Genomic DNA, 24,551 nt, shown 5'->3' with positions numbered 1-24,551 from the left:
CCGAGTAGCTGGGACTACAGGCGCCCACAACCGCGCCTGGCTAATTTTTTGTATTTTTAGTAGAGACGGGGTTTCACCGTGGTCTCGATCTCCTGACCTTGTGATCCGCCCGCCTCGGCCTCCCAAAGTGCTGGGATTACAGGCGTGAGCCACCGCGCCCGGCAGGCGAAATTTTTGTTTTTATCTTAGAGGAACATTTGTCTTTAAATGTCATTTTAAAAGGATTGTATATATGACCAAAAAAAAAGTAAGAATTTTATGAAACCTGTATTTTCATTATTGAACGTTAAAGCTTATATATCTTGCATATGTAGATACCTTGCACAACTAATATCAGAATGTATGCTTTCTGGTTAGAATCTGTGGTTTTCCTCTTTCACATTTAATCATGGTGGGAAAGTTTAGCTAGCTAGCTATACAGAAAGAGTTGGTTTCAAGGATTGAAAAACATGGCACTTCCTAGGTCAAGATGTTTATTACTGAAGTGTGGTAATAGTAGTAGTAGAGGAGAAACAAATTCTCATGTACAGTTTGTAATACTTATGGTCAACAATCCAATTTCTTTGTCTGTTACAGAATTTTCTACTCTTTGTGTATGTGTGTTTAACTTTTGTTATTATTTTTCAAAAATTGCCATTTTTATTTTAGATTCTGGGGATACATGTGTAGGTTTGTTACAAGGGTATATTGTGTGGTACTGAGGTTTGTAGTTTTGACTTTGTCACCCAGATAGTGAACAGAGTACCCAGTAGGAAGTTTTTCAGCCCTTGCCTCCCTCCCTCCTTTTGGAGTTCCCAATGTCTATTATCCACATCTTTAAGTCCATGTGAACCCAGGATTTAGCTCCCACTTATAAGTAAGAACATGCAATATTTAGTTTTCTGTTTCTGTGTTAATTCACATAGAATAATGCCCTCCAGAAGCATCCATGTTGTAGCAGACGATATGATTTCATTCTTTTTTATGGCTGTGTAGTGTTCTATAGTGTATATATACCACATTTTCTTTAATTAACTGTTGATGGGCATTTTGGTTGATTCCATGTCTTAGCTATTTGCCCAGCTAATTTTTGTATAGTTAGTAGAGACAGGGTTTCACCATCTTGGCAAAGCTGGTCTTAAATTCCTGACCTCAGGTGATCTGCCTGCCTTGGCCTCTCGAAGTGCTGGAATTACAGGCATGAGCCACCGTGCCTGACCTGGACATTTTAACAATGTAGATTCTTCCAACCCCATGAGCATAGAGTGCTTTTCCATTTATTTGTGTCATCTATGATCTCCTAGACTTGATAAACAACTTAAGCATAGTCTCAGGAAACAAAATCCATGTACAAAAATCAGTAGCATTTCTATATTCCAGTAAGGTTCAAGCTGAGAATCAAATCAAGAACTCAGTCCCATCTACGATAACCACACACACAGAATGCCTAGGAATACTTCTAACCAAGGAGGTGAAAGATCTCTATGAGGAGAACTACAAAACACTATTGAAAGAAGTTTTCTACTGTTTTTAAGGAAATAGAGGATCACTTAGCAATCTGAATTCTAACTCTTGTAACTGGAAAAAATTTCAACCCGTGTTCCAAATTGTTTTAACTACAGGATTTTATAATGGTAATATTGTTATTCTACTTACATTTTTTCCTTAGAAAAAATAAATATTTTATAAATCTCGTTTTATTCCTTAAGCATTCTTATGGATGTGAAATACATTTGTCTCCCATTTTTCATTTATCCAGTATTTATTGAGCATCCTAATAATTGCTCACACGTAATTGGGGTACACATCAGTCAACAAGAATGAACTCTGTCATGTTCTCATGAGTTTGTAATTTAAAAAAATACTTATCCAAATAACTATTACGATTGTGTTAAGTACTATGGATGAAAAGTACAAGATGATAAGAACATAGGGAGACATCCTGGTTTAAGTGTCTAGGAGGGTTTCTTAAATGAATTTTGAAGTGAATTATGAAGTATTTGGCTATATCACTAAGTTAAAGATGTAAATTATTTCATGAGAAAGGTAGGAAACAGGCAGTCTTAAACAATAAACTATACAACAAAGTGTTGGTTAATAAGATTTTTCTAACTTGGATATATAAGCCCTTAACTTTAAAACAGTTGTCTCCGGTATAACAAAATAATTTGATGTAGGACTCCTGGCAGCAAGATTTGTTCTCTGTGTAACACGAAACTAAGCAGAACAGTATACTTAAGAGCACTGAAGCCATTCTAGATTGATTTGTTTATCCTTACATGGACATGCTAGAAAACTTCTGGGCATCCTGTGCTTTGTTTCATAACTTTAGCATGCTTTTCCGTGATGATGAGTTGATGGTGAGGCAATAATCATGGATTGTTTTTGTGAGTCCCGCTCAACTTCTGTTTCCTGATTTTTAACTGCCTAATGACATTAATAAAAGAGAGAGCAACAGACTAGGTCACTCTAACTACTAACTCTGTTTTCTTGGGCCTGAGTCACTTCTTAAGCCACTTGTTTGCTTTTTGAAGCTAAGTTCTTTAATCCTAGAGTCAGATTGATTTGTCTCAATTTTTCTACCGAGTCTTACATTGTTTTTTAAAGATAAGTGTTATAAATATCAGGTATTGAAGAAAAACACTATTTAATTTCCAATATTTGTAAACAAATGATTTAAAAATAAAAATTAGAAAAATGTATTATTCACTGTTTCCATTACTTATATGTATACAACAAATGCATGAAATGATATTTGAAAGTATAAGTATAGATACTTATGAAAGTATACTTGTGAAAATATACAAATGCGTATATATAAATACACATATATACATATAGTCTTGTATACAGATGATGCTCCTCCTGATAAAAATACACACGTATGTAGTAGAGCATACTAGAGTAGGTAAGAACACTGGTTTTGAAATCCAGTTGAGTTTGAGGCCTGGGTGTGCCACTTAACAGCTGTGTGAACATGGACAGATTATTTACCTCATCTAACCTAATCTGACTCTAAAATATGTATGTGATAGTTAGCATGTAGACTTGTCCTGAAAGTTAATTGAGATAATCTATGTAGAACCTGTAGCATAGTCCTCAGCACGTGTACCAGTTTATATCCCATGCTGACCTCTTCTGGATGCTGAATACCCAGGGAAAGATTTATTGCTTGAGGACAAGATAAAAAATTTGAAAACACTTGCTTTTATTTTTACATGACAGAGCCCGTTGTACCAAACCAATTTTAACTTTACAAACCTCAGAATACTTATGGCTTCTAGATTTTACATATAAATATACATAATGGCCTACAGTATGGTTATATATTTGATAAATCTTAATCTGGTGCTATCCTTTAGTGCAAACTTTGAGTACACCTTTGGGAAATAAAGAATGAGAGGTTTTCTGCTGCAGTGCCACATGTTTGCATAAATCTATGTTAAGTAATTAATAAAAAGTTTAGAGTAGTAAAAATTTTATTTTTTATTTTGTTTACAAGTGTATTACATAGAAGTTGCAAATATATTAAGATCTGTTTTGCCACCTAGTGGATAAAGGAACCTTGATCATGAAATTTTGTTTCTGTTTCCTCCCTCCTTTCTGCCTCCTACCCTTCCCTCTTCTCTTTTTTTCCTTTCCTTTCTTCCCTGACTTTATTATTTTCTTCTTTTCTGTTCTTTATTCTTATTTTTTCTTTGACTTGGGAAGATGCACCAAAACAAAGTTTATTTCTTATAAATGTCAGTGGTCACATCATACTAATCTTTGTTTATCTAGCACAGTTCCTAACATGTGTCAGTTGTTGAGGAGATACTTGTTTTTATTGAATTATGACATCAAAACAAAGGAACGGGAAGATAAATAATTTATTCAAGGCCATGCAACTGTCCAAGAACTACAGTGTGAATTCTGAAGCATTTTGGCTTTTGATTTCACGAGAAAATGTTTTTACCTTTCAATCCAATGAGAGGTGGAGTTATAGTAAGCGTTACTTAGAATGCCCCTTTAAATTTTGGCTTTCTTTTAGGCCACCACCACCTATCGTGACAGATGGTGAAGATTTGGATTACACTCATTTTACAAACCAGCAGAGTTCCACACGGCATTTCTCAAAATCAGAGTCCTCTCATAAAGGTAAGAAGAGTGTGTATGGTCAAGTTTAGGATCTTTTTTTAAAAAACTATAAGCCTCATGTTGTTGTGGAAAAATCAAATTCTGTGTTCCACTAGAGTGCAAAAATAAGTTACTCTCTCAGCACATTGCTGTAGCACTCCTCATTTATTAAAACAGTAACAAGACAAAAAACAGAAAACAGAACACTCTAAATTGTATGTAAGATATTCTGTTTATTTACATTTTCCTCTAGAAGCTTTCATCAGATTCACTTGTTTTTTGAGACAAGAGTCTCACTCTGTCCCCGACGCTGGAACGCAGTGGCATGGTCGCAGCTCACTGCAGCCTCCACCACCTGGGTTCAAGTCATCCTTCCATCTCAGCCTCCCAGGGAGCTGGGATTACAGGCGTGTGCCACCATGCTCGGCTAATTTCTGTTTTTTTTTTTTTTTGTAGAGATGAGGTTTTACCATGTCACCCCAGACTAGACTCAAGTAATCCCTCTGCCTCGGCCTCCCAAAGTGCTGGGATTACAGGCATGAGTCACCGCACCCAGCTCTTTCATCAGATTCTTAAAGGGTGATGGTGACCTCCATTTAGATCTGCAGGACTGCATTTTCTAGAGTGGCTCTTGTTTCCTATCTGCCCATGACTCTTATTAATTAGATTTAAAATATGCATGCACAACTCCCACGTAACTTTTATGCAAAAGAAAAATGGAACAAAGCATAAAGAAAAAATAGGGATATCTAAACTGGATGAAACCTTTAAAATGTGTTACCAGAAAGGGGTCCCGGTTCAGATTCCAAGAGAAGGTTCTTGGATCTCGTGTAAGAAAGAGTTCTAGGGGAATCCATAGAGTAAACTGGTAGAAGCAAGTTTATTAAGAAAGTAAAGGAATAAAGAATGGCTGCTCCATAGGCAGAGCAGCAGTGTGGGCTGCTGGTTGCCCATTTTTATGGTTATTTGATTATATGCTGATTAATACAAGGGGTGTATTATTCAGGAGTTTTCTGGGAAAGGGGTGGGCAAATCCTGGAACTGAGGGTTCCTTCCCTTTATAGACCTTATAGGGTAACTTCTGATGTTCCCATGGCATCTGTAACCTGTCATGGCTCTGGTGGGAGTGTCTTTTAGCATGCTAATGCATTATAGTTAGCATATAATGAGCAGTGAGGACAACCAAAGTTCAAATTTGTCACCGTCTTGGTTTTGGCCAGCTTCTTTACCACAGCCTATTTTATCAGCAAAGTCTTTATTACCTGTGTCTTGTGCTGACCCCGTATCTCATCCTGTGACCTAGAATGTCTGACCTCCTAGGAATGCAGTCCAGCAGGTCTCAGCCTTATTTTATCCGGCCACTGTTAAAGATGGAGTTGCTCTGGTTCAGATGCCTCTGACAGACGAACAGTTGGGTTATATTTGCTCTTGCAAGGATCTGGGTTCACTTATGTACATATTTATGAGAGTTGTAAAATGAAATGCTGAAAGAGATAGTTTCTTATATTGATTTCCTCCTCTACAAAATGGAGGCAGTCTAAATGGAAAGTGTCAGAGTTGTCAGGATCATGAAAGATCACATATGTAAAAGAAGTTTGCAGAGTGCAGTAGACTTTGCAAATATATTAGATCTCATTAATTGATGCGTTTTTTGGTTAGGATTTTTGAAGACTTAGGTGATACTGTTATTATTCATTTCTAAGTCTAATAATAATGTCCCGAAATGTCTTTAAATTACATTTTCTGCTGTTATTTAAAAATACCATTGCAAAAATGACACTCTAGAATACTTAAATCAGAATCTCTGGATGGAGGTTGTCCAGCATTGGCATTTTTAAGAAAGTTTCCCTCCCCACCATTCTGACTTGCATCCCATACTGAGAAGAAGATAAAAGACATTATTTTAAAAATAAGGTTAGTTGGACATTATAAACATCTTCATCAAAACATCCCACCTCAGCTTCCATCAGTTGGTGGCAGTTTCACTGTTCCCGATTTAACAAAGTAGCTCGTATTTTTCTTTCTCAAACTACATGTATCACCTTTTGAGGGGGACCTTACTGTCTTAGACATACATTTGATGCATAATACTAAACTAACACATTGATTCTGTATATACGTCACAATCAAGAATAAAGTACCATTTGAAATGTATAGAAATAAAGTTATTTTACTTGGGCAGGGAGAAAAAGCTGTCTGAGTTTCAAAGGTTTTTCCTTAATTGTGTTTCCTTTTTTCTTCCCCTCCCCAGGTTTTCATTACAAGCATTAAAAACCTAGGAATCTGCCTTGAAAATGGACTCACTATAGCAAATATTACTGGGTGATACAGAATGAATTCTACACTTATTTTTTTCTCCTGTGTTTGCATTCCTGGGATTTATCCTCAAGTGTATTTCTGACCATAAATAATTTTTAATTCATTTCAAATATTTTGGTTATTTGTAATCACTTGGGCAGTATAAGAAAATGTAGCTTCTGAATATTGGCCACCTCTATGCTGCATATATCTAAGAGCTCTGTAAACTGCCATTTTGTTAGGTATGGAATTTGGTATCTAGGGAGTAGGCTTTAATTAGCAATTCAAATTTTATGGAGATGAATGATTAAAGTAAAACAATGTTTGGATGCAACGCAGAATAAAAGAATATAAGAAATAGCTTTTTGTTGCATTAGTGTATGATATTTTGAAGGAGAGAGGCTTTGCTTTTTGTATTCTTTAGGAAAAGAAAATCACTACCATAAAGTATTTTCAAAAAAGAAACTCTTGAAGCAATTGAAATATGTTATTCTGACTAGATGGACTATAGAGGTTTTGCATATTCCTTCTCAGCCCTCCTGGGGAGATTGACCTAGATAGCATTCTTTAACAGTTACTCAGCTTTTGACTCAGTAGCAAGGCTTTCCGAAGCCCCTGGGCAATGGACCATTTATTGGTATTTATTGACAAAAATTTAGTTCTCTGAAATTTTAACTCAGATATATGAAAATCTTTGTATTCCATCTCTTGTTTTTGATTTACTTGTAGAGCCAAGGAAATGGAATTGAAAGATGATTGCATAAATAATGATGCCATCCTTCTCTGGCTGTAGACTGAGGTTTTTCTCTTGCTTAAAGTCATATCTGTATTTGTTGATAACCTCTCAATAATGTTGTGTTTACATACCAATAATTAGATTAATTCAACTTGAAGTTGAATTTGATAAAGTGGTTATTTATCCAAGTATTTTTTTTTTTTCTTTTTTTGAGGTGGAGTCTCACCCTGTCACCCAGGGTGGAGTGCAGTGGTGCAATCTTGATTCAGTGCAACCTCCACCTCCCGGGCTTGAGCAATTCCCCTGCCTCAGCCTCCAGAGTAGCTGAGATTACAGGTGTGTGCCATCACGCACAGCTAATTTTTATATTTTTAGTAGAGAGGGGGTTTCACCATGTTGGCCAGGCTGGTCTCAAACTCCTGACCTCAAGTGATCCACCTGCCTCGGCCTCCCAAAGTGCCGGGATTACAGGTATAAGCCACTGCATCCAGCCAGCCAAGTATTTGGTTTTAAACATTAGTATTCCTTTGTTCAAGGGATTGTATTTTGTACAAGACCTTCAAGCCCCTCTTCAAGAAATTGAGTCTTTGTGTAGCTGCTGACCTTACTGCCATATTTATTTTCCCATACTGCTTAGCTGACAAATGGCAATCAAGCTCACTTGTACTCCCTCTCTCTCTCCCCCACCTTCATATATAACTTGACTTGCTATTATTTTTCATTGTGTAAATCTGAAATTCTTGGCATTTCAATATGGCTTTTGTTAGGAAAGAAATATATAGGTCACTAGAGAAAAATGTTAATTTTTTTCCTACTGGAAATTGCCTTCTGTTTGCCTTTTCAGATAGTCTTTAAAGTTGGACAATATTCAAGCAGCTCATTTTGAGAAAGATTTGTAGTTTCATAAAGTTTGTGTATTACAGGAATTGAAGTAAAATCATCTGAATTAAGTGTTGGGCAAATGTTAATCAGAAAGATAATCTGCATCCCTTCGTTATATAGTTATTTTGGAGAAATGGAGGAAAAGGAAAATAACAGGACTTTTTATAGCTATGATAAAGAAAAACCTCCATTTAAATAAGGAAGTTGGAGACAAAATGGAAGGTCCTGGCCTTAAGTCAAATTCCAGATAGTGGTTTCAATATCCAAAGCTTAGGCCTTGTTTATTTATAGTAATGCTATATTTTTCTTTATCTGCCCTGTGATTTTGTTTCGTGTCCTTCAAAGTTTTTTTATTGTAATTTTAAAGGAAAAAAAGTGTATTTTTATTTGATAACTAGGCAAAATCATTTGCCATTTTTTATTTCATAAATATTTATTTTTCTATCTCATACAATGATCAGTTTTACTTTAAAAATTCTGCATTTCTCTTGCCTCTCATGTACTTCATCCAGTTATTTATTATTGTAAAATGTTAACTGGAGGTACTTTATTCAAAAAAATTTCATACCACTTAACACTTCCCCGGAATGCTAGTGTTTCAGCTGTCTTAGTAAGTGACCAAAGGTGGTATTTCCCTTGTGATAGCTAATTCAACATCTTTATTGAAAATTTGTTACTTTTTTTAAAGGTTTTTAAAAGATTACAATTTTAAAATATTTTATGTTTATTTTATTTTTGTGTAAAGCAAACACTTTTTAAATAATATCAGAGTAATTATTACCCTATGAATAAGGAGATAGAAATGCAATTCAGTCAGTTAAATCCTCTTACTCATTCTCATTCAAATAATGTAATAATGTTTGAGACTATAGAAGCAACTCGTGTATTTTAATGAACTGCCAGACACTTTTCACTGTGTTCTCTGCTTTTTACTTGGTCATTTTTATATAAATGTGGAAGCATTTATTTTTGTTGTTATTGTTCCTGCTGCAAGAACACGTGCAGTTTAATTTTTAGGCCCACAATGTATTATGCTTTAATGTTGTGATGTAAACTAATACTTCTGGCCTTGGAAAACCTTTCTATTTCTGTATCTTTGTTCTTTGGAGGCCAGGCCTCATTAACACCTGTATTGTTGAATAAGCACAATAAGTTATGGAGCCTTATCATAAGGCTGCTTGACATAGACACCCACTCTCCTCCACATTTTATAAATCATTGTTTGGAAGTAAAGTTAGATAAGAGTCAAATTAAATGTTTTGACTTGAAAAATATTTGACTTTTGCGTTCAAACCACTGTTAGACATATGTATTTTATTAGACATAAGTATTTTATTTTGGGACTGGACAGTTGCTTTACATATATTTAAAGGAACATTGTGATTTTCAGAAAGTGGCTTTGCATACTATTGAATTGCTATTTCCCAAGTTACTTTACAACCACCAGCAGCATACCAGTAAGTTACAAAAACAGAAAATGAAAATTAACCCTAGGTGTTCTGATGATAGAGAAATAGCTGAATTAGAAAAGAAAGATATGGATAGATGCTCTTAGGAGGAAAACCTTTTTAGAATGGCAATGACTGCTTGGATCTAGGTCAACAGATTCCAAAATGTGTGACCTTGTGTTTGTGTTTACTGAACTCACTCTAGAAAATTCTGGACCCAATTCATTAACCCTCCTTTTCTTTAATGTGTACTGAAGCTGAGCTGGATGATGAGGGAATTCATTGCTGACTGTTGCTCATCACTTTCCCTCAAAGTCAGAACTTTTCAGTATAAAAATAATTAGCTTTTAACTGATTATTAATTTTCTTTAGTACTGTGAAAACTTGTCTGAAATTCGTGTTGTGCCAGATTGGAAATACCTACTGTAATATGGTGCATTCATTTTACCCCATAAGTGGTTTAACATTTTAGGTCCTAGATTTTTAATGTCCTGTCTTTGTGTAAACATCACTTTGGGGAATACCGAGATGATTCATTATTCAGTGATGATTTTCTTGAAAGATAACTATGATGATTGGCTGTAAAATCTTCAGCCTAATAAAGGAGTGAGATCTCTGTGTGAACAGCTTTCTGAAGGACTGATAATAGAATAGAACTTGTAGCCAAAGGCTTTTTCCCTTTTGAGAAGGCGGTATTTGTGTAGGGAGTGCTAAGGTAGACTTCATTGTATATTGAGTGCCATATTCTGATGCAACAATCATAACAAAATCAAAAGCTCATGCTTCAGCAAAAAGGAAAAAAGATCTTTAAATTACTTTGTCTGTTACTGCTCATAGAGAACTATATAAAATGGTCCCATTTTCTCATTTCTGGTGGTGCCTGTGAGTCTTAAAGCCATATCTGCTTATCTTACTGTTGATAGAATACTTTTTTCTTTTTAGCCCATGGTAAGTAATATGGGCAGGTAGAAGCAAACTGGAGACTGTCCTGTTAATGCTGCATGGGGCACAGTGTCATTCAAATTATTGGTGGAAGAATCTCTTTTATCCATGGTGAGAGGTAAGAATATTAAAGGAAAGAGTCAGGATATTGTTGCTCCTGGTATTTAACAACTGTCATTAGAAATGCTGAAATTTAATTCTAGAGAAGTCAAGAAAGAAGGAGTAAACTGAGAAAATCTTACTACTGCAGAGTAACTTTTACAATGAGACCTGCACTTTATGCCAGCGCTGTTTGTGAGGAGCAGTACTGCCTTAAAATTAGTTTGACTCTGACCGATGTCAGTGTACGTTACTTCCTTTATGTGACTGACAGTCAGCTTTCCATTGAGATCTAACATTCACAGATGATCCCCAAGCATCCTTGTCATCAGAAGCTTTGGACCTTTTCTGCCACTGACTTATGGCTGATCTGTAACACAATAAATACATAATTTTATTTCATGTTGTCTGTCAACCTCTGAATAAACAGTGGCATGACCAAAAAGACTGGTAGAAGGAGAGAGAATTTCCTGGCCAAATCCTTCATACCAGGTGGCCACTTCTTGAGTAATTGAGAGTTGACTGTCTTCTGTGGTGACGATATAGAAGATACTTCCAAAGGTTCTGTTATGCAGTGAAGACATTCAGATTATTTGTAAGAATTTCACCAACACCCTTGTGTATTGAAGTGCTTAACCATTAACAGAAAAAAAGGAGAAAACCAAAACAGAGACATTTACTTGAAATGGAAGATTTGCTAATGTGAAGAGTGTTTCTATTTTATTACTTTTAAGAGAAAAGCAGGAAAACTTTTGCTGTGATAAGAAAGACACCAGAGTGGTGATTCTATTTGATACCACAAGCTAACACAATCGTGTGAGTACTCATGTTGAGTTGTAGAAATATGTGGCTCTAAAAACCATTCTCTTTCCCTTACATATACATATGTGAACACTGCCTAGTAACATTTTAATAGGTTTAAGATGCATTTGTACATTCTCAGCAAACTAGAAAATGTTTTTTCTCTTTTTGAGTAACTTCATAGCATAGGGAACCAGCACTGTGCAGGTTTCAGCATTTCAGATAAGGACAGAATTAATTGTGTAACTTAGTGCCCTGTTATTCATTGCTGAGGTTCCTATATAAAGAACAGAAAAATTGAAAGATGGGTTTGAGCAACATTTGCTTCACAAAAGATCAAGGAGCAAGAACAAGTACGGGAAGACGGCTAAGAGAACATACTATGACATACAGAATTGGGATAAATTTTTGTCGTGCTGGATTTCAGGCTATAATTGCTAAAATAATTTCTAGCTATTAAATTTGGCGACAGGGTTTTTGACATCAGAATTTTTGTACTTCTGGTCAAATTGGCCTTGGAAATCCCTATGGTCTCTAATTTCAGCTCTTGCTGTAAACTGCAAGCCAAATGCTGTTTCTCAGAAAGAGCTATATTTTTCTCTTCTTACAGGCAACCCAGTATTTATTTCATAAAGTAGTATAAATATTGAGAGGATACACTGGGGAGATAGAATATAAAAATGATGCTCCAAAATGAGAATTCTCTGTAATGGGGTTTTCCCTAAGAAGAATCCATCCCAGCACCTATTTTGAAAAGGTGCTGAATTAAAAAGTACAAGAGTTTGCTCATATAAATCAAGTTGCTCAGGAAATCTGAGGTGATGCTGTCATTTGTCTCATAATTTAGAAAAGTGATCTCTTGAGAGAGAGACTACACGTTGCCTGGGCACTTTCAGATTCTTTAGTAAGTGCCGCTTTGATATTTGGAATGTGGATATGTTTATAAAACAAATGGATTTTTATTCCAAATGCTCATGGATTTATAACCAAGCCCCAGAAGAATATGCAGCTTTGAAATAGTTATTTCGTGGAATTGAACAGAACCTTGATGGAATATAGTTGCCTGTGTGAGGACAGAAAACAAAGAGACTGCCTCAAACTACATGCCTATCTAGACATTAAGTGAAACTGTGAGGGACATTTTGTGGATGCCTTAAAGGCGACCAGTGGTGGGTTCTGATGGGAATATACACACCCATCTGGACTAGGCCAATGGAAGCAGAGTCTCTTTCAGTTCACCTCCATACAGCAGAAGTTGTTCCTGCTCATGACCTCATTGAGGAAAATGAGAATTGTGGTGCTGGTGACTTTCATGTGTCTTGGGAGGTTCAGGTGTTCAACATCGTTAAGGCACTCCCAAAACGCAAACCTCCTCTTTTAAATGCCAATTGTACATCTACATTAATTCATCTATGCAAGCTTGTGTTTTCATGGTTTTTTACACCATATTTCTCATTGGGTTCTTTAAACATCAAGTTTAATATTGATATTATGAATAATTTTTAAACCAAAGTATTCTCTAAGTCTTTGTGCTTTGTTTTCCTGGATGGTTTGACCAAGGTAAATATCAATCTTGTCCTTCTCTCTTAATAAAGTCATCCATTTGTTAAGTCAGTGGTTTCTGTCTCATGTTTTTGTTGTTTCTTTAGAACATTCAGGGAAAGTTACGTAAATAGCAATCATAAGTATTATTATGATTGTTATTTTTTACAAAATGACCCTAATAGGTCTGTTTAATAACAGTAAAATTTTCTCTTACTCCATTTCCATACACTTTCTATAAATATGTATAACATAACGATGCCTGGTGTATTGAAATTCTCAATAAATACTGCCAAGTATGGATCAGTTGGAGAAGTAGCTTTGTTTTGTGTATGGTGTTTGGTGGTTTGATTGATGTATTTGGGAGAAGAAAACAGGTAAATGGGTATTCACACAATAATTCCAGTGATTAAAGACCCCATGCACAACTCTGCGCTGTACCTGACACCTTGTGGACACTTAAATGTATTTTGAGAAAATGGATATTTTTAATAACTGATTTATTCAATATTTTACCTTCATAAGAATTTTGTTATCTTATTTGGTTTGATAGAATAGCCATGATGTCGGAAATGATTCTGCAAAAATGTATCAGGTATGTTAAAAATAATATTTTCAATGACTACTAAATTTATTTATAAAGATGTCACTATTTAGCCATCCTAGAGCAGATTCTCTAGGCCTCAGATTCCTCTATGGCAAATATAGCAGGGAATCTAAATGATTTCTGTAGTCTCTGCTAGATCTTGAGTAGTACTAATGATGTGCAGGTGATACTGTTTTATTTGGTTGAAGAAGATTGGTATGTTGATTTCAACCTTTGATCTCAAATACTAAAGTTGCCAGTGGAAAAAGTTGATGCATCTAGAAGCCAATTAAAAAATTAAATATGCAAGTAAAATAGCTCCCTTTAATCTGTGGTAAGAGGTACTCAAGGTGATAGGGTGGTTTATGGGGAATATGATTTGAGTCTGATTGTCAGGCTTTGGCCATGTGGCCATGTGAAGAGGTAGCATACTAGAAAGTTCCTTCTTAAAGCAGCTAAGAAGCCACCGTCCACCTCGCACACCTTAGAAATTTGGAGAAACCTTTAAGAGGGTTTTGGACTACTGCAAATCCTAGAGTCACAGTTTCAAGACAATTTTGCCTCCATTTCAAGGGCAGGAAGACCAACCCCCCCACCCCCCATTGTGTTTGGGTATCATTCTTAAATGAACGAACACAAAACTAAAGGCTGCTGCAAAATCAGTGTAGTAAAGAAATCTACAGGAATAAGGAGATATGGGGTCCTAGTCCAGGTTTTGCTATGAGCTTGTTTCAGGAACTTGGGACATCATTTATCCTGCTGTATCTCAATTCACTTGCCTGAAGCACTCCTTCAGGTATAACATTAGAGGATTCCTGCTGTCAAGGGCTGCTGGTTTCTTTTAAGATGTTGCCGGGAAGAGAGCAGCTTTATTCACTGTTGGGTGCCTGCAAAATCACAAAGACTTCCTAGACATTCCATCATGAAAGGCTTCAGCCATGATCTTTTGTTCTTTACTGCACTATTTTGCTACTTCTATCTCCACATCCAGTAGATTGTCATTAACTTGTTATGTGTTTTTCTAACCAATATCCATCTCTATGTTTTATTCCCAAGGCTGAAATTTGAGCCTCTTTCCTCAAATGGTCTTTGGATGTTCTTGTAAATTAACTCCACTAGTATGTCTTGCTTACCATACTTCCAGGACACACCCACTTTTCTTATCAATTCCTCAGCCTAATCATGCAAATTTGGTTTTGGTCATGTAGATCATAACATACCCTTAATTATGCCTGCCATTTTAAATTATTTTGTGTCATTACCTGATCTTTGCCATCACTAGCAGTGTTCTTTGTGCCTAACTAATCTTTTTGAAACCTTTCCTGCTGACCTGTCAATCCCTCATTCCTTCATGTCCCTGACCAGGCTGCAGGGCTCTCAAACACAGGTGACTCTGTCATTGACTCTAAGGATTTATGTATGTATGAGAACGGCCTTTTCTGGTCTGGACAGTACCAATTGGTGTATATCAATTGGTGTATAAAATTTCTTTTATGGATTATTATTTGGTGTCAAGCCTAAGAACTCTGCGTAGCCCTACATCTTGAAGATTTTCTCCATTTTGGAGTGGATTTTTGTATAAAAGTGTGAGGTTTAGGATAAGCTTTGTGTTTTTTGCCTGCACGTTCAATTGCTCCACCACCATTTTCCTGATACCTTTTAAAAATCTCCCATTTCTAGTTTGATTCTGTTGTGGTTAAAGAATACACTCTGCATGATTCCAATTTCATTAAATTTGTTGAAGTTTGTTTCATGGCCTGGGATATTGCCTATTTTAGTATATGTTCCATAAGCACTGAAAAGCACATGTGTTGCTGTTGGGTAGTGTGTTCTATATACTCATTCTCCTTGACTTATTGTGGGGTTATGTCTGCATAAAGTCATTAAGTTGAAAGTGCCTTTTCATGTTAATATTTTCAATTTATGATAGATTTATCCAGATTTAACACCATTGTCATACAATCAGGGGCCATCTTTATGTTAATTAGATCTTGTTGGCCGTTGGTATTGTTGAGTTCTTCTGTATCCTCACTGATTTATGTCTGGTTATTCCATCAGTTGTCAAGAGAGGTGCTGAAGTCTCTACTTCTGGATTTGTCTATTTTTTTATTTCAGTTGCTATCCATTTTTGCTTCACATATTTTGCAGCTGTCATTTGATACTCCATATGTGTACGTGTGTATTATATATGTATATAGCAGAGTTCTCCAAAGGGACAGAACGAATAGGATATAAATATGAAAGAGTTTATTACGAAGAATGGACTTCCACGATTATAAGATGGAGTTCCACTATAGGCTGTCTGCAAGCTGGGGAAGAGAGAAGCTGATACCGGCTCTGTCCAGGTTCGAAAGCCTCAAAGCCAGGGAAACTGACTGCAGCTTTCAGTCTGTGGCCAAAGCCCAAGGTCCCATGGTAAGCCACTAGTACAAGTCACAGAGTCCAAAGGCCAAAGGAACCTGAGGTCCAATGTCCAGGGCAGGACGAATGGAAGGAAGCATCCAGCACGGGAGAAAGAAGGCAGCCATAAAAGTCAGCAGGCAAAGTTGATCCCATCTTCTTCCACCTGCTTTGTTCTGGGCGCACTGGCAGCTGATTGGATGGTACTCACCCATATTGGGGGTGGGTCTTCCTCTCCCAGTCCGCCGACACAAATGTCAATCTCCTCTGGCAACACCTTCACAGACACACCCAGAAATACTTTACCAGCCATTTAGGTATCCTTCAAGTTGACACCTAATATTAATCACAGATACATACACATTTAGGATTGTCATGTCTTAGTGGAGTGATCATTTTATCATGGACAGGTACTGGTTTTTGGCCTGTCAGGAATCAGGCTGCACAGCAGGAGGTGAGCAGCAGGCCAGTGAGCATTACCACCTGAGCTCTGCCTCCTGTCAGATCAGCAGCAGCATTAGATTCTCATAGGAGCGCACACCTTATTGTGAGCTGCATGTGCAGAACATCTAGGTTGCTGTCCCCTTATGAGAATCTAATGCCCAGTGATCTGAGGTGGAACAGTTTCATACCAAAACCATCTACACCCCGCCCACCTACCCTTGTCCATGGAAAACCTGTTTTCTACAAAACCAGTACCTGGTGCCAAAAAAGTTGAGGACTACTGGTTTTGAAAACTTTGTAGTTTTCTTAGTCCGATATATATAAGAGAACAAGAAAGCCCAGGGAAACCATATTCCTTAGGTTCCGAAGTTCCTTGACTTATTTATTTTTTATTGAGAGTCTAATGTTGGTTTTATAATATGTTTAGGTGTTTTAGTTGTATTTAGTGGGAGGCATAGGGAAAAGTATGTCTATTTTATTTCCTAGAAATGGAAGTCTCCAATATTTACATATTTTAATCTCATTTTAATTAGGTTTTGAGATTTATTTCACTAGGAATTCATTTTGATGTAATTACTTATTTTCTGTTCGTTTCTGCCTATGCTATTTATTAAACAGCCAACCCATTTTTTATAGATTTGAAATCCACTTGTAATAGTTCTAATTCTATACATTTTCTGTTTAAAAAATTTTCTTACCTTTGTCTAGTGCCACATTTTAAATTACTAAATTAATGTGTAGTGAGACATGTTCATTTTTATTACTCTTTCAAAAAAAATCTATTGGTAGTATTTCATATTCCTCCAGTGGAAAATTAAAGCTATTTTGGCAATTTCTTTTCCTTTTTTTCTTTTAGCATGTTCTGCATTTATTTATTTTGCTGGTGTATTTTTTATTATGAAATCTGCATAACAAAGTGTGAAATTTTACTATTTTAAGTGTACGATCCAGTATTAGTAAAATAAAATACTAATTTTATTCACAGTGTTGGTCATTACTATTTCCAAAACTTTTCAATCACCCAAAATACAAACTCTGTACCCATTAGGCAGTAATTCCCGATTCTTTCTCTTCCCCAACGTCTAGCAATCTAACCTTTCTGTCTCCATGAATTTGCCTGTTTTAGATATTTCATAAAGGTGGAATCAACCTACTTCTCCTTTCATGTCTGGCTTGTTATACTTTGCATACTGTGTTCGAGGTTCACTCATGTAACATGTATCAGCAGTTCGTTCCTTTTTGTGGCTGAGTATTCTAAGTATATATCACATTCTGTTTATGCAGTTATCTATTCATAGACACTAGATCGTTTCCACCTTTTGGCTATTGCGAATAATGTTTAAATGAACGTTGTAGTACAAGTATTTGAGTCTCTGTTTTCCATTTCTTCTGGTTATATATGTAGGAATTGCTGGGTCACATGGTAACTCTCTGTTTAACTTTTGGAAGAACCACTAAACTGTTTTCTATAATGAGTGTACCATTTTACATTCCCATCAGCAGTTTCTCCACATCCTCATCAACACTTGTTCTTTTCTCTTTTTTTCCCTAATAGTCATCCTAATTGTGTGTGAAATAGGGCTCTAACTTCATTATTTTGCATCTGGAAACCTAATGTGTGTCTCAGCACTATTTGTTGAAAAAATTTTCTTTTTCTCATTGAATCAACTTGGCACCTTTAAGGAAAACCAATTGGCCATAAGTTTGTGGGTTTATTTCTGGACTTCAGTTCTGTTCCATTGGTCTATATATTTAGCCTTATGCCACTACTACACTATTTTGATTACTGGAGCTTTGTAGTAAGTTTTGAAATTGGGGATTGTGAATCCTCCAGTGTTTTTCTCCTTTTTTTTTTTTTTTTTTTTTTTTTCAGGATTATTTTGGCTGTCAGGGACCCCATTGCAATTCCAAATGAATTTTAAGATTAGCCTTTTCATTTCTACAAAAATACTGTAGCAATTTTGATAAGGATTGCATTGAATCCACAGGTCTTTTGGGTAACATTGCCATCTTAACTATACTGAGTTTTTCAATCCATGATCATGGAATGTCTATGCTATGTTTAATTTTTTTCAATTATGTTTTGTAATTTATTGTGTATAGTCTTTCACACCTGTGATTAAATTTATTCCTTATTATTCCTTGGTATATTAGAAGCTATTGTAAATGGAATTGCTTTCTTAATTTCCTTTTTTGATTGTTCATTACTAGTGTATAGAAACAACTGATTTTAATTTATTGATCTTAGAATCTGCAGTTTTGCTGAATTCAGTTGTTAACTCTAGTAACTATCTTATGGATTCATGGGGATTTTCAATATATAGGATTATATCATAGGCAAACAGGTAGTTTTACTTCTTCCTTTCAAATTGAGATGCCTTTGTATTAGTCTGTTTTGCATTACTAGGAAGAATTACCTCAGGCTGGGTAATTTCTGACAAAAAGAGGTTTATTTGGCTCATGGCTCTGCAGGCTGTACAATAAGCATGATACCAGTATCTGCTTCTGGTGAGGACATCAGGAGGCTTACAGTCATCGTGGAAGGCCAAGGGATAGCAGGTGTGTCATGGCAAGAGAGGGAGCAAGAAAGAGGGAGGAGGAGGTCCCAGACTCTTTTTAACAACCAGATCTCATATGAAATCATTACTGTGGGGAGAACACCAAGCCATTTATAAGGGGCCTGCTTCCATGACCCAAACACCTCCCACTAGGTTCCACCTCCAACATTAGAGATCACATTTTAACATGAGATTTGGAGTTGAAATCTAAATATTTATATAATTCTGCCCCTGGCTTCCCAACTCTGATGTCCTCACATTGCAAAATACAATCATTCCTTCCCAATAGTCCCCAAGAGTCTTAACTCATTCTGGTATCAACTCAAAAGTCTCATCTGAGACTCAAGGCAAGTTCCTTCCACTTATGAGTCTGTAATATCAAAAGTAAGTTATTCTAAGATGCAATGGTAATTCAGGCATTGAGTAAACATTCTCATTCTGAAAGAGATGTTGGCCAAAAGAAAGGGGCAATAGACTTGGCAAGCAAGTCCAAAACCCAGATGGGAAGACATTAAACCTAAAAGCTCCAAAATAATTCTTGACTTCATGTCTCATATCCTGGGAACACTGGTTCAAGGGGTGGGTCCCCAAGGCTTTAGACAGCTCTACCCCTGTGGGTTTACTGGGTGCAGCCTCTGTGGCTGCTCTCCTGAGTTGGAGTCCAATGTCTGCAGCTTTTTAAGTTAAAGGTGCACGCTGCTGGTGGCTAGCATTCTGGGGTCTGGAGAGCAGTGAACCCTTTCCCACAGCTGCACTAGGCAGTGCCCAAGTGAGGACTCTGTGGAGCTTCCAACTCCACATTTTCCCTTGGCAGTGTCCTAGTAGAGGTTTTCTGTGGACGCTCTGCCCCTATAGCAGGCTGCCTGGGCACCTAGGCTTTCTGATACATCCTCTGATATCTAGGTGGAAGCTGCCAAACCTCCTCCACTCTTGCATTCTGTACACCTGCAGACTTAACCACTCTGTGGATTCTTCCAAGACTTACAGCTTTTATGCCTTTCAGAATGGCATCGTGAGTTGTATCTGGGTCCCTTTGAGCTTTGGCTGCATCTAGAACCACCAGAATGCAGGGAACATCTCTCCAAAGTGGCAGAGAGCAGCAGGACCCTGGGCCTGGCCCCTGAAACTGTTCTTTGCTCCTAGGCCTCTGGGCCTGTGATGCGAAGGGCCACCTCAGATATTTCTGTAATGCCTTGAGACCTTTTTAAAAATTGTCTTGGCTATTAGGACATGACTCCAATTTATTCATGCTAATATCTCTAGTAATGGTTGCTTGCTCAACTTCCTCACCTGGAAATGCTCTTTCCTTCTCTACCACATGGCCAGGGTGTAGATTACCGAAATTATTATGCTCTTCTTCCCTTTTAATGATAAGTTACAACTTTAAGTTCTTTCTGTGCTGCATATCTGATCATTGGCCATGAGAAGCTGACACACCACATCTTGGCATGCTTTGCTGCTTAGAAATTTCTTCCACCAGATACCCTAAGTCATCACTCAAGTTCGGTCTTCCACAAAGTCATAGGGCATGGGCAAATGTAGCGATGTTCATTGCTAGGGCATAACAAGAGTAATCTTTGCTCCAGTTCCCAGTAAGTTCCTCTTTTCCATCTGAGACTTCATCAGCCCAGCCTTCACTCTCCATATTTCTATTAGCATTTTGGTCACAATCATTTAAACAGACTAAGAAGTTTCAAACTTTGTCTTCCTATCATCATCTGAGCCCTCCAAACTATTCCAACCTGTGCCTACTACCCAGTTTTAAAGCTGCTTCTGCATTTGCAGCTGTCATTATCACAATGCCCCACTCCTTGGTACCAATTTTCTGCATTAGTCAATTTTGTATTTCTATAAGGGAATGGTTGAGGCTGGGTAATTTATAAAGAAAAGAGGTTTATTTGGATCATGGTTTTGTAGACTGTACAAGAAATACGGCACCAGCATCTGCTTCTGGTGAAGGCCTCAGGAAGCTCCTAATCATGGTGGAAGGTGAAGGAGAAGCAGACATGTCATATGGCAAGAGAGGGAGCAAGAGAGAGGGAGAAGTTCCCAGACTCCTTTTAACAACCAGATCTCATGTGAATGTATTATTATGCGGAGAGCACCAAGCCTTTCATGAGGGATCTGCCTCTGTGACACAAACGCCTCCCACCAGCACCACCTCCAACACTGGAGCTAATGCTTCAACATGAGATTTGGAGGATACAAATATCCAAACTATATCAGCCTTTTATATATTTTTTAATCTACTTTTTTGGCTGGAATTTACGGTACAATATTGAATAACAAGTGAAAGTGGGCATGAAAGGGCAATGCTTACCTCTTAGAATGAGTTAGGAATTGCTACCTCCTATTTTTTGGAGGAGTTTGGGAAGGATTATTTTCCATTCTTATTTGTTTAGAGAATTGACCAGCAAATCCATCTGGTCCTATACTTTTTTTTTTTTTTTTTTTGAGATGGAATCTCCCTCTGTTATTTATGCTTGGAGTGCAGTGATGCTATCTCAGCTCACTGCATCCTCCACCTCCCGGGTTCAAGCAATTCTCCTGCCTCAGCCTCCCGAGCAGCTGGGACTACAGGCGCATGCCACCACGCCCAGCTACTTTTTGGAGTTTTATTAGAGATGGGATTTCACCGTGTTAGCCAGGATAGTCTTGATCTCCTGACGTCATGATCCACCCGCCTCAGCCTCCCAAAGTGTTAGGATTACAGGCTTGAACTACTGCACCCAGCCTGAGAGTGTTTTAATTACTGATTCAGTTTCTTACTACAGGTCTGTTGGGATTATGCATTTCTTCTTGAGTTGGTTTAGGCAATTTGTGTCTCCAGGAATTGGTTCTTTTCTCCTAGATTATCTAACTTATGGGTATACAATTGTTCATATTATTATAATCCTTTTTTATTTTTGTAAATTTGAGATAATCCTTTTATTTTTGTAAGACTGATAGTAATGTTTCTACTCTTATTTCTAATTTAGTCATTTGCTGCTATGCTTTTTGTCAGTCTTAACTAAAGGCTTATAATTTCATTTATCTTTTCAAATAAACAAGTTTTGTTTTGTTGATTTTGTTGTTTTTCTGTTCTCTATTTCATTTATCTCTACTCTGATCTTTCCCCCCTTCTAGTTTTTTCCTGTTTCCTCAAAGTATAAAGTTAGGTTAATGGTTGGAGATTTTTCTCTTTATATGGGTATATACAGTTATAAGTTTCCCTCTGAGTATTGCCTTTGCTTCATCCTATAAGTTTTGATATTGTGTGTGTGAGTGTGTGTTTATCTTTATTATTTTCTATTTCCTGGTTTACCTTTTGATTTTTTTTCTTCATCCCATTGGTTTTATAGGGACGTGTTAATTTTCACACATTTGTAGTTTTTCCATATTCATTATATTGACTTCTAATTTCATTAAATTGTGATCAAAGAAGATACTTTGATTTTGATTTTATTAAATTTATTAAGAGTTATTTTGTGGTCTAACATAGTCTGTTCTGGACAGTGTTCCATATGCACTTGAGAAGAATGTGTGTTGTGCTGTTGATGGGTGGAGTGTTCTATATATGTTTGTTAGGTTTAATGGATTTATAGTGTTATTCAAATCCTCTGCGTCTTTATTGGTCATCTGTTTAGATGTTCTCATTAATAAAAGTGGTATATTGGAGCCTCCAACTATTATTGTAAAACTATTTTTCCCTTCAATTCTGTCAGTGTTTGCTTTATATATTTTAAAGCTATGTTTGGTGCAATATATGCTTATACTTTTTGTACTTTCTTGATGAATTCACTTTTTTATCAATATATAATGTCTTTATTTATTTTTTGTAATTGTTTTAGACATGAAGTCAATTTTGCCTGGTACTAGTATAGCTATCCCAGGTCTCTTGATTACCATTAGCATGGAATATCCTTTTGCTTCCTTTCACTTTAACCTATTTGTGTCTTTAGATTTAAAGTGAGTCTCTTGTAGACAGAATATAATTGAATAATTTTTAAAAAATCCATTCTGCAAACACTGCCTTTTCATTAATGAATATTAATCCATTGACAATTGAAGTAACTTTTGTTAAAGAAGGACTTCTGCCTGTCTGTCTTCCATATGGATAATGCCTTTTATTCCGTTCCTCATTTCCTCTATTATTGTTTTCTTTTGTGTTTAGTTGATATTTTTAAATGAATTGTTTTGCTTCGTTTTTCAGTTTCTTTTATTTTTTTAAATATTATCTTGGTGACTACAATGGGGATTACATTTATCATAATAAATTTATAACAGTCTAGTTTGAATTGACATCAACTTCAATAGCATACAAAAGCTTTGTTCTCTTTACACTTGGACACAGGGTGAGGAACTTCACACACTGGGGCCTGTTGTGGCATGTGGGGAGGGGGAGGGATAGCATTAGGAGAAATACCTAATGTAAACGATGAGTTGGTGCAGCACACCAACATGGCACGTGTATACATACATAGCAAACCTGCACATTGTGCACATGCACCCTAGAACTTAAAGTATAATTTAAAAAAAACTTTGTTCTCTTTATATTGCTGTGGTGACATATTATATCTTTATACATTTTATGCCCGATAGTATAGATTTATAATTATTTTTATGTTTTTGTTTTTTAAATAATGTAGGGTGGGGATCCCCAACCCTTGGTACTGGTCCATGGCCCATTTGGAATTGGGCTGCACAGCAAGGGGTGATTGGTAGGCGAGTGAGCATTAACTCCTGAGCTTCACCTACTGTCAGATCAGTGGTGGCATTAGATTCTTAACAGTGTGAACCCTATCACGAACTGGGCATGCGAGAGATCTAAGTTGTATGCTCTTTATAAGAATCTAATGCCTGATGATCTAGGGTGGAGCAGTTTCATCCTAAAATTATCCCCCCCCCGCTCTGTGGAAAAATTGCCTTACACAAAACCGGTCCCTGGTGCCAAAAAGGTTTGGGAATGCTGCTGTAGGACACAAAAAGTAGAGTTACAAATTAAGAATACTGTAGTGCTGGATTTTACATTCACTCATGTAGTTACATTTATCAGAGCCCTTTGTCTCTTCACACAGTTTTGAGTTATTACCAGTGTCCTTTCATTTCAACCTGAAGGTCTACCTTAGTATTTCTTTCAAGACATGTCTAGTGGTAACAGACTCCCTCGGTTTTTGTTTACCTTGGAATCGCCTAATTTCTCCCTCATTTTTGCCTGATACAGAGATTTTGGTTTTCAGTCTTTTTCATTCAGTGCTTTAAAGATGTTGTTCCACATGCTTTTAGTTTTCAGTTTCTGACAGGGGAATTGGCTGTTAATCCTAATGAGGCTCCCTTGTACAAGGGGAGTTGTTTCGTGTTGCTGCTTTCGATATTTTTTGATTTTTGAGAGTTTGATTATAATGTGCCTCAATGTGAGTGTCTGAGTTTATCTTAGTTGGGATTTGTTGAGATTCTTGGATGTGTAGATTCATATCTTTCATATTTAAGACAATTGTTTTAAAGTCTTTGTAGACAAAGACTTACTAGAGTAAGTCCACTATCTGGACTTTCCCAAGGATAGCGTCTGTTCATTTATTTTGTTCCTTTAAGTAGGCCATATTTTTCTGTTTCTTTATATATCTTGTGATTTTTGTTGAAAACTGGACATTTGAATATGATAACCTTGGAAATTAGATGCTCACACTTCCCTGGGGTTTGCATTTTCTTTCTATTTTTATTGTTGAAGGTTGTAGTAGTCC

At 36.7% G+C, this 24,551-nt stretch overlaps 1 protein-coding gene across 7 annotated transcripts in view; it reads left to right on the top strand.

Moving 5' to 3' along the window:
• Positions 1–24,551, top strand: part of CCDC50 (coiled-coil domain containing 50) — a 179,718-nt gene that overhangs the window by 57,502 nt on the left and 97,665 nt on the right. For 4 of the 7 annotated variants that reach the window (XM_050779270.1, XM_050779267.1, XM_050779271.1 and 1 more), the window contains 2 exons: positions 4,010–4,116; positions 6,347–13,158. In XM_050779270.1, the coding sequence (XP_050635227.1) occupies positions 4,010–4,116; positions 6,347–6,366 (127 nt within the window). In that variant the 3' untranslated portion in view covers positions 6,367–13,158. Of the gene's footprint in view, positions 1–4,009; positions 4,117–6,346; positions 13,159–24,551 lie in introns of those variants that run through there. The other 3 variants (XR_007723317.1, XR_007723318.1, XM_050779266.1) reach the window with 1 other exon arrangement.

The sequence above is a fragment of the Macaca thibetana genome, chromosome 2, assembly GCF_024542745.1.
Source record: "Macaca thibetana thibetana isolate TM-01 chromosome 2, ASM2454274v1, whole genome shotgun sequence".
Taxonomy (NCBI): domain Eukaryota; kingdom Metazoa; phylum Chordata; class Mammalia; order Primates; family Cercopithecidae; genus Macaca; species Macaca thibetana.
The sequence above is the reverse complement of the archived record's forward strand: the minus strand, read 5'-3'. Positions and strand labels throughout refer to the sequence as shown.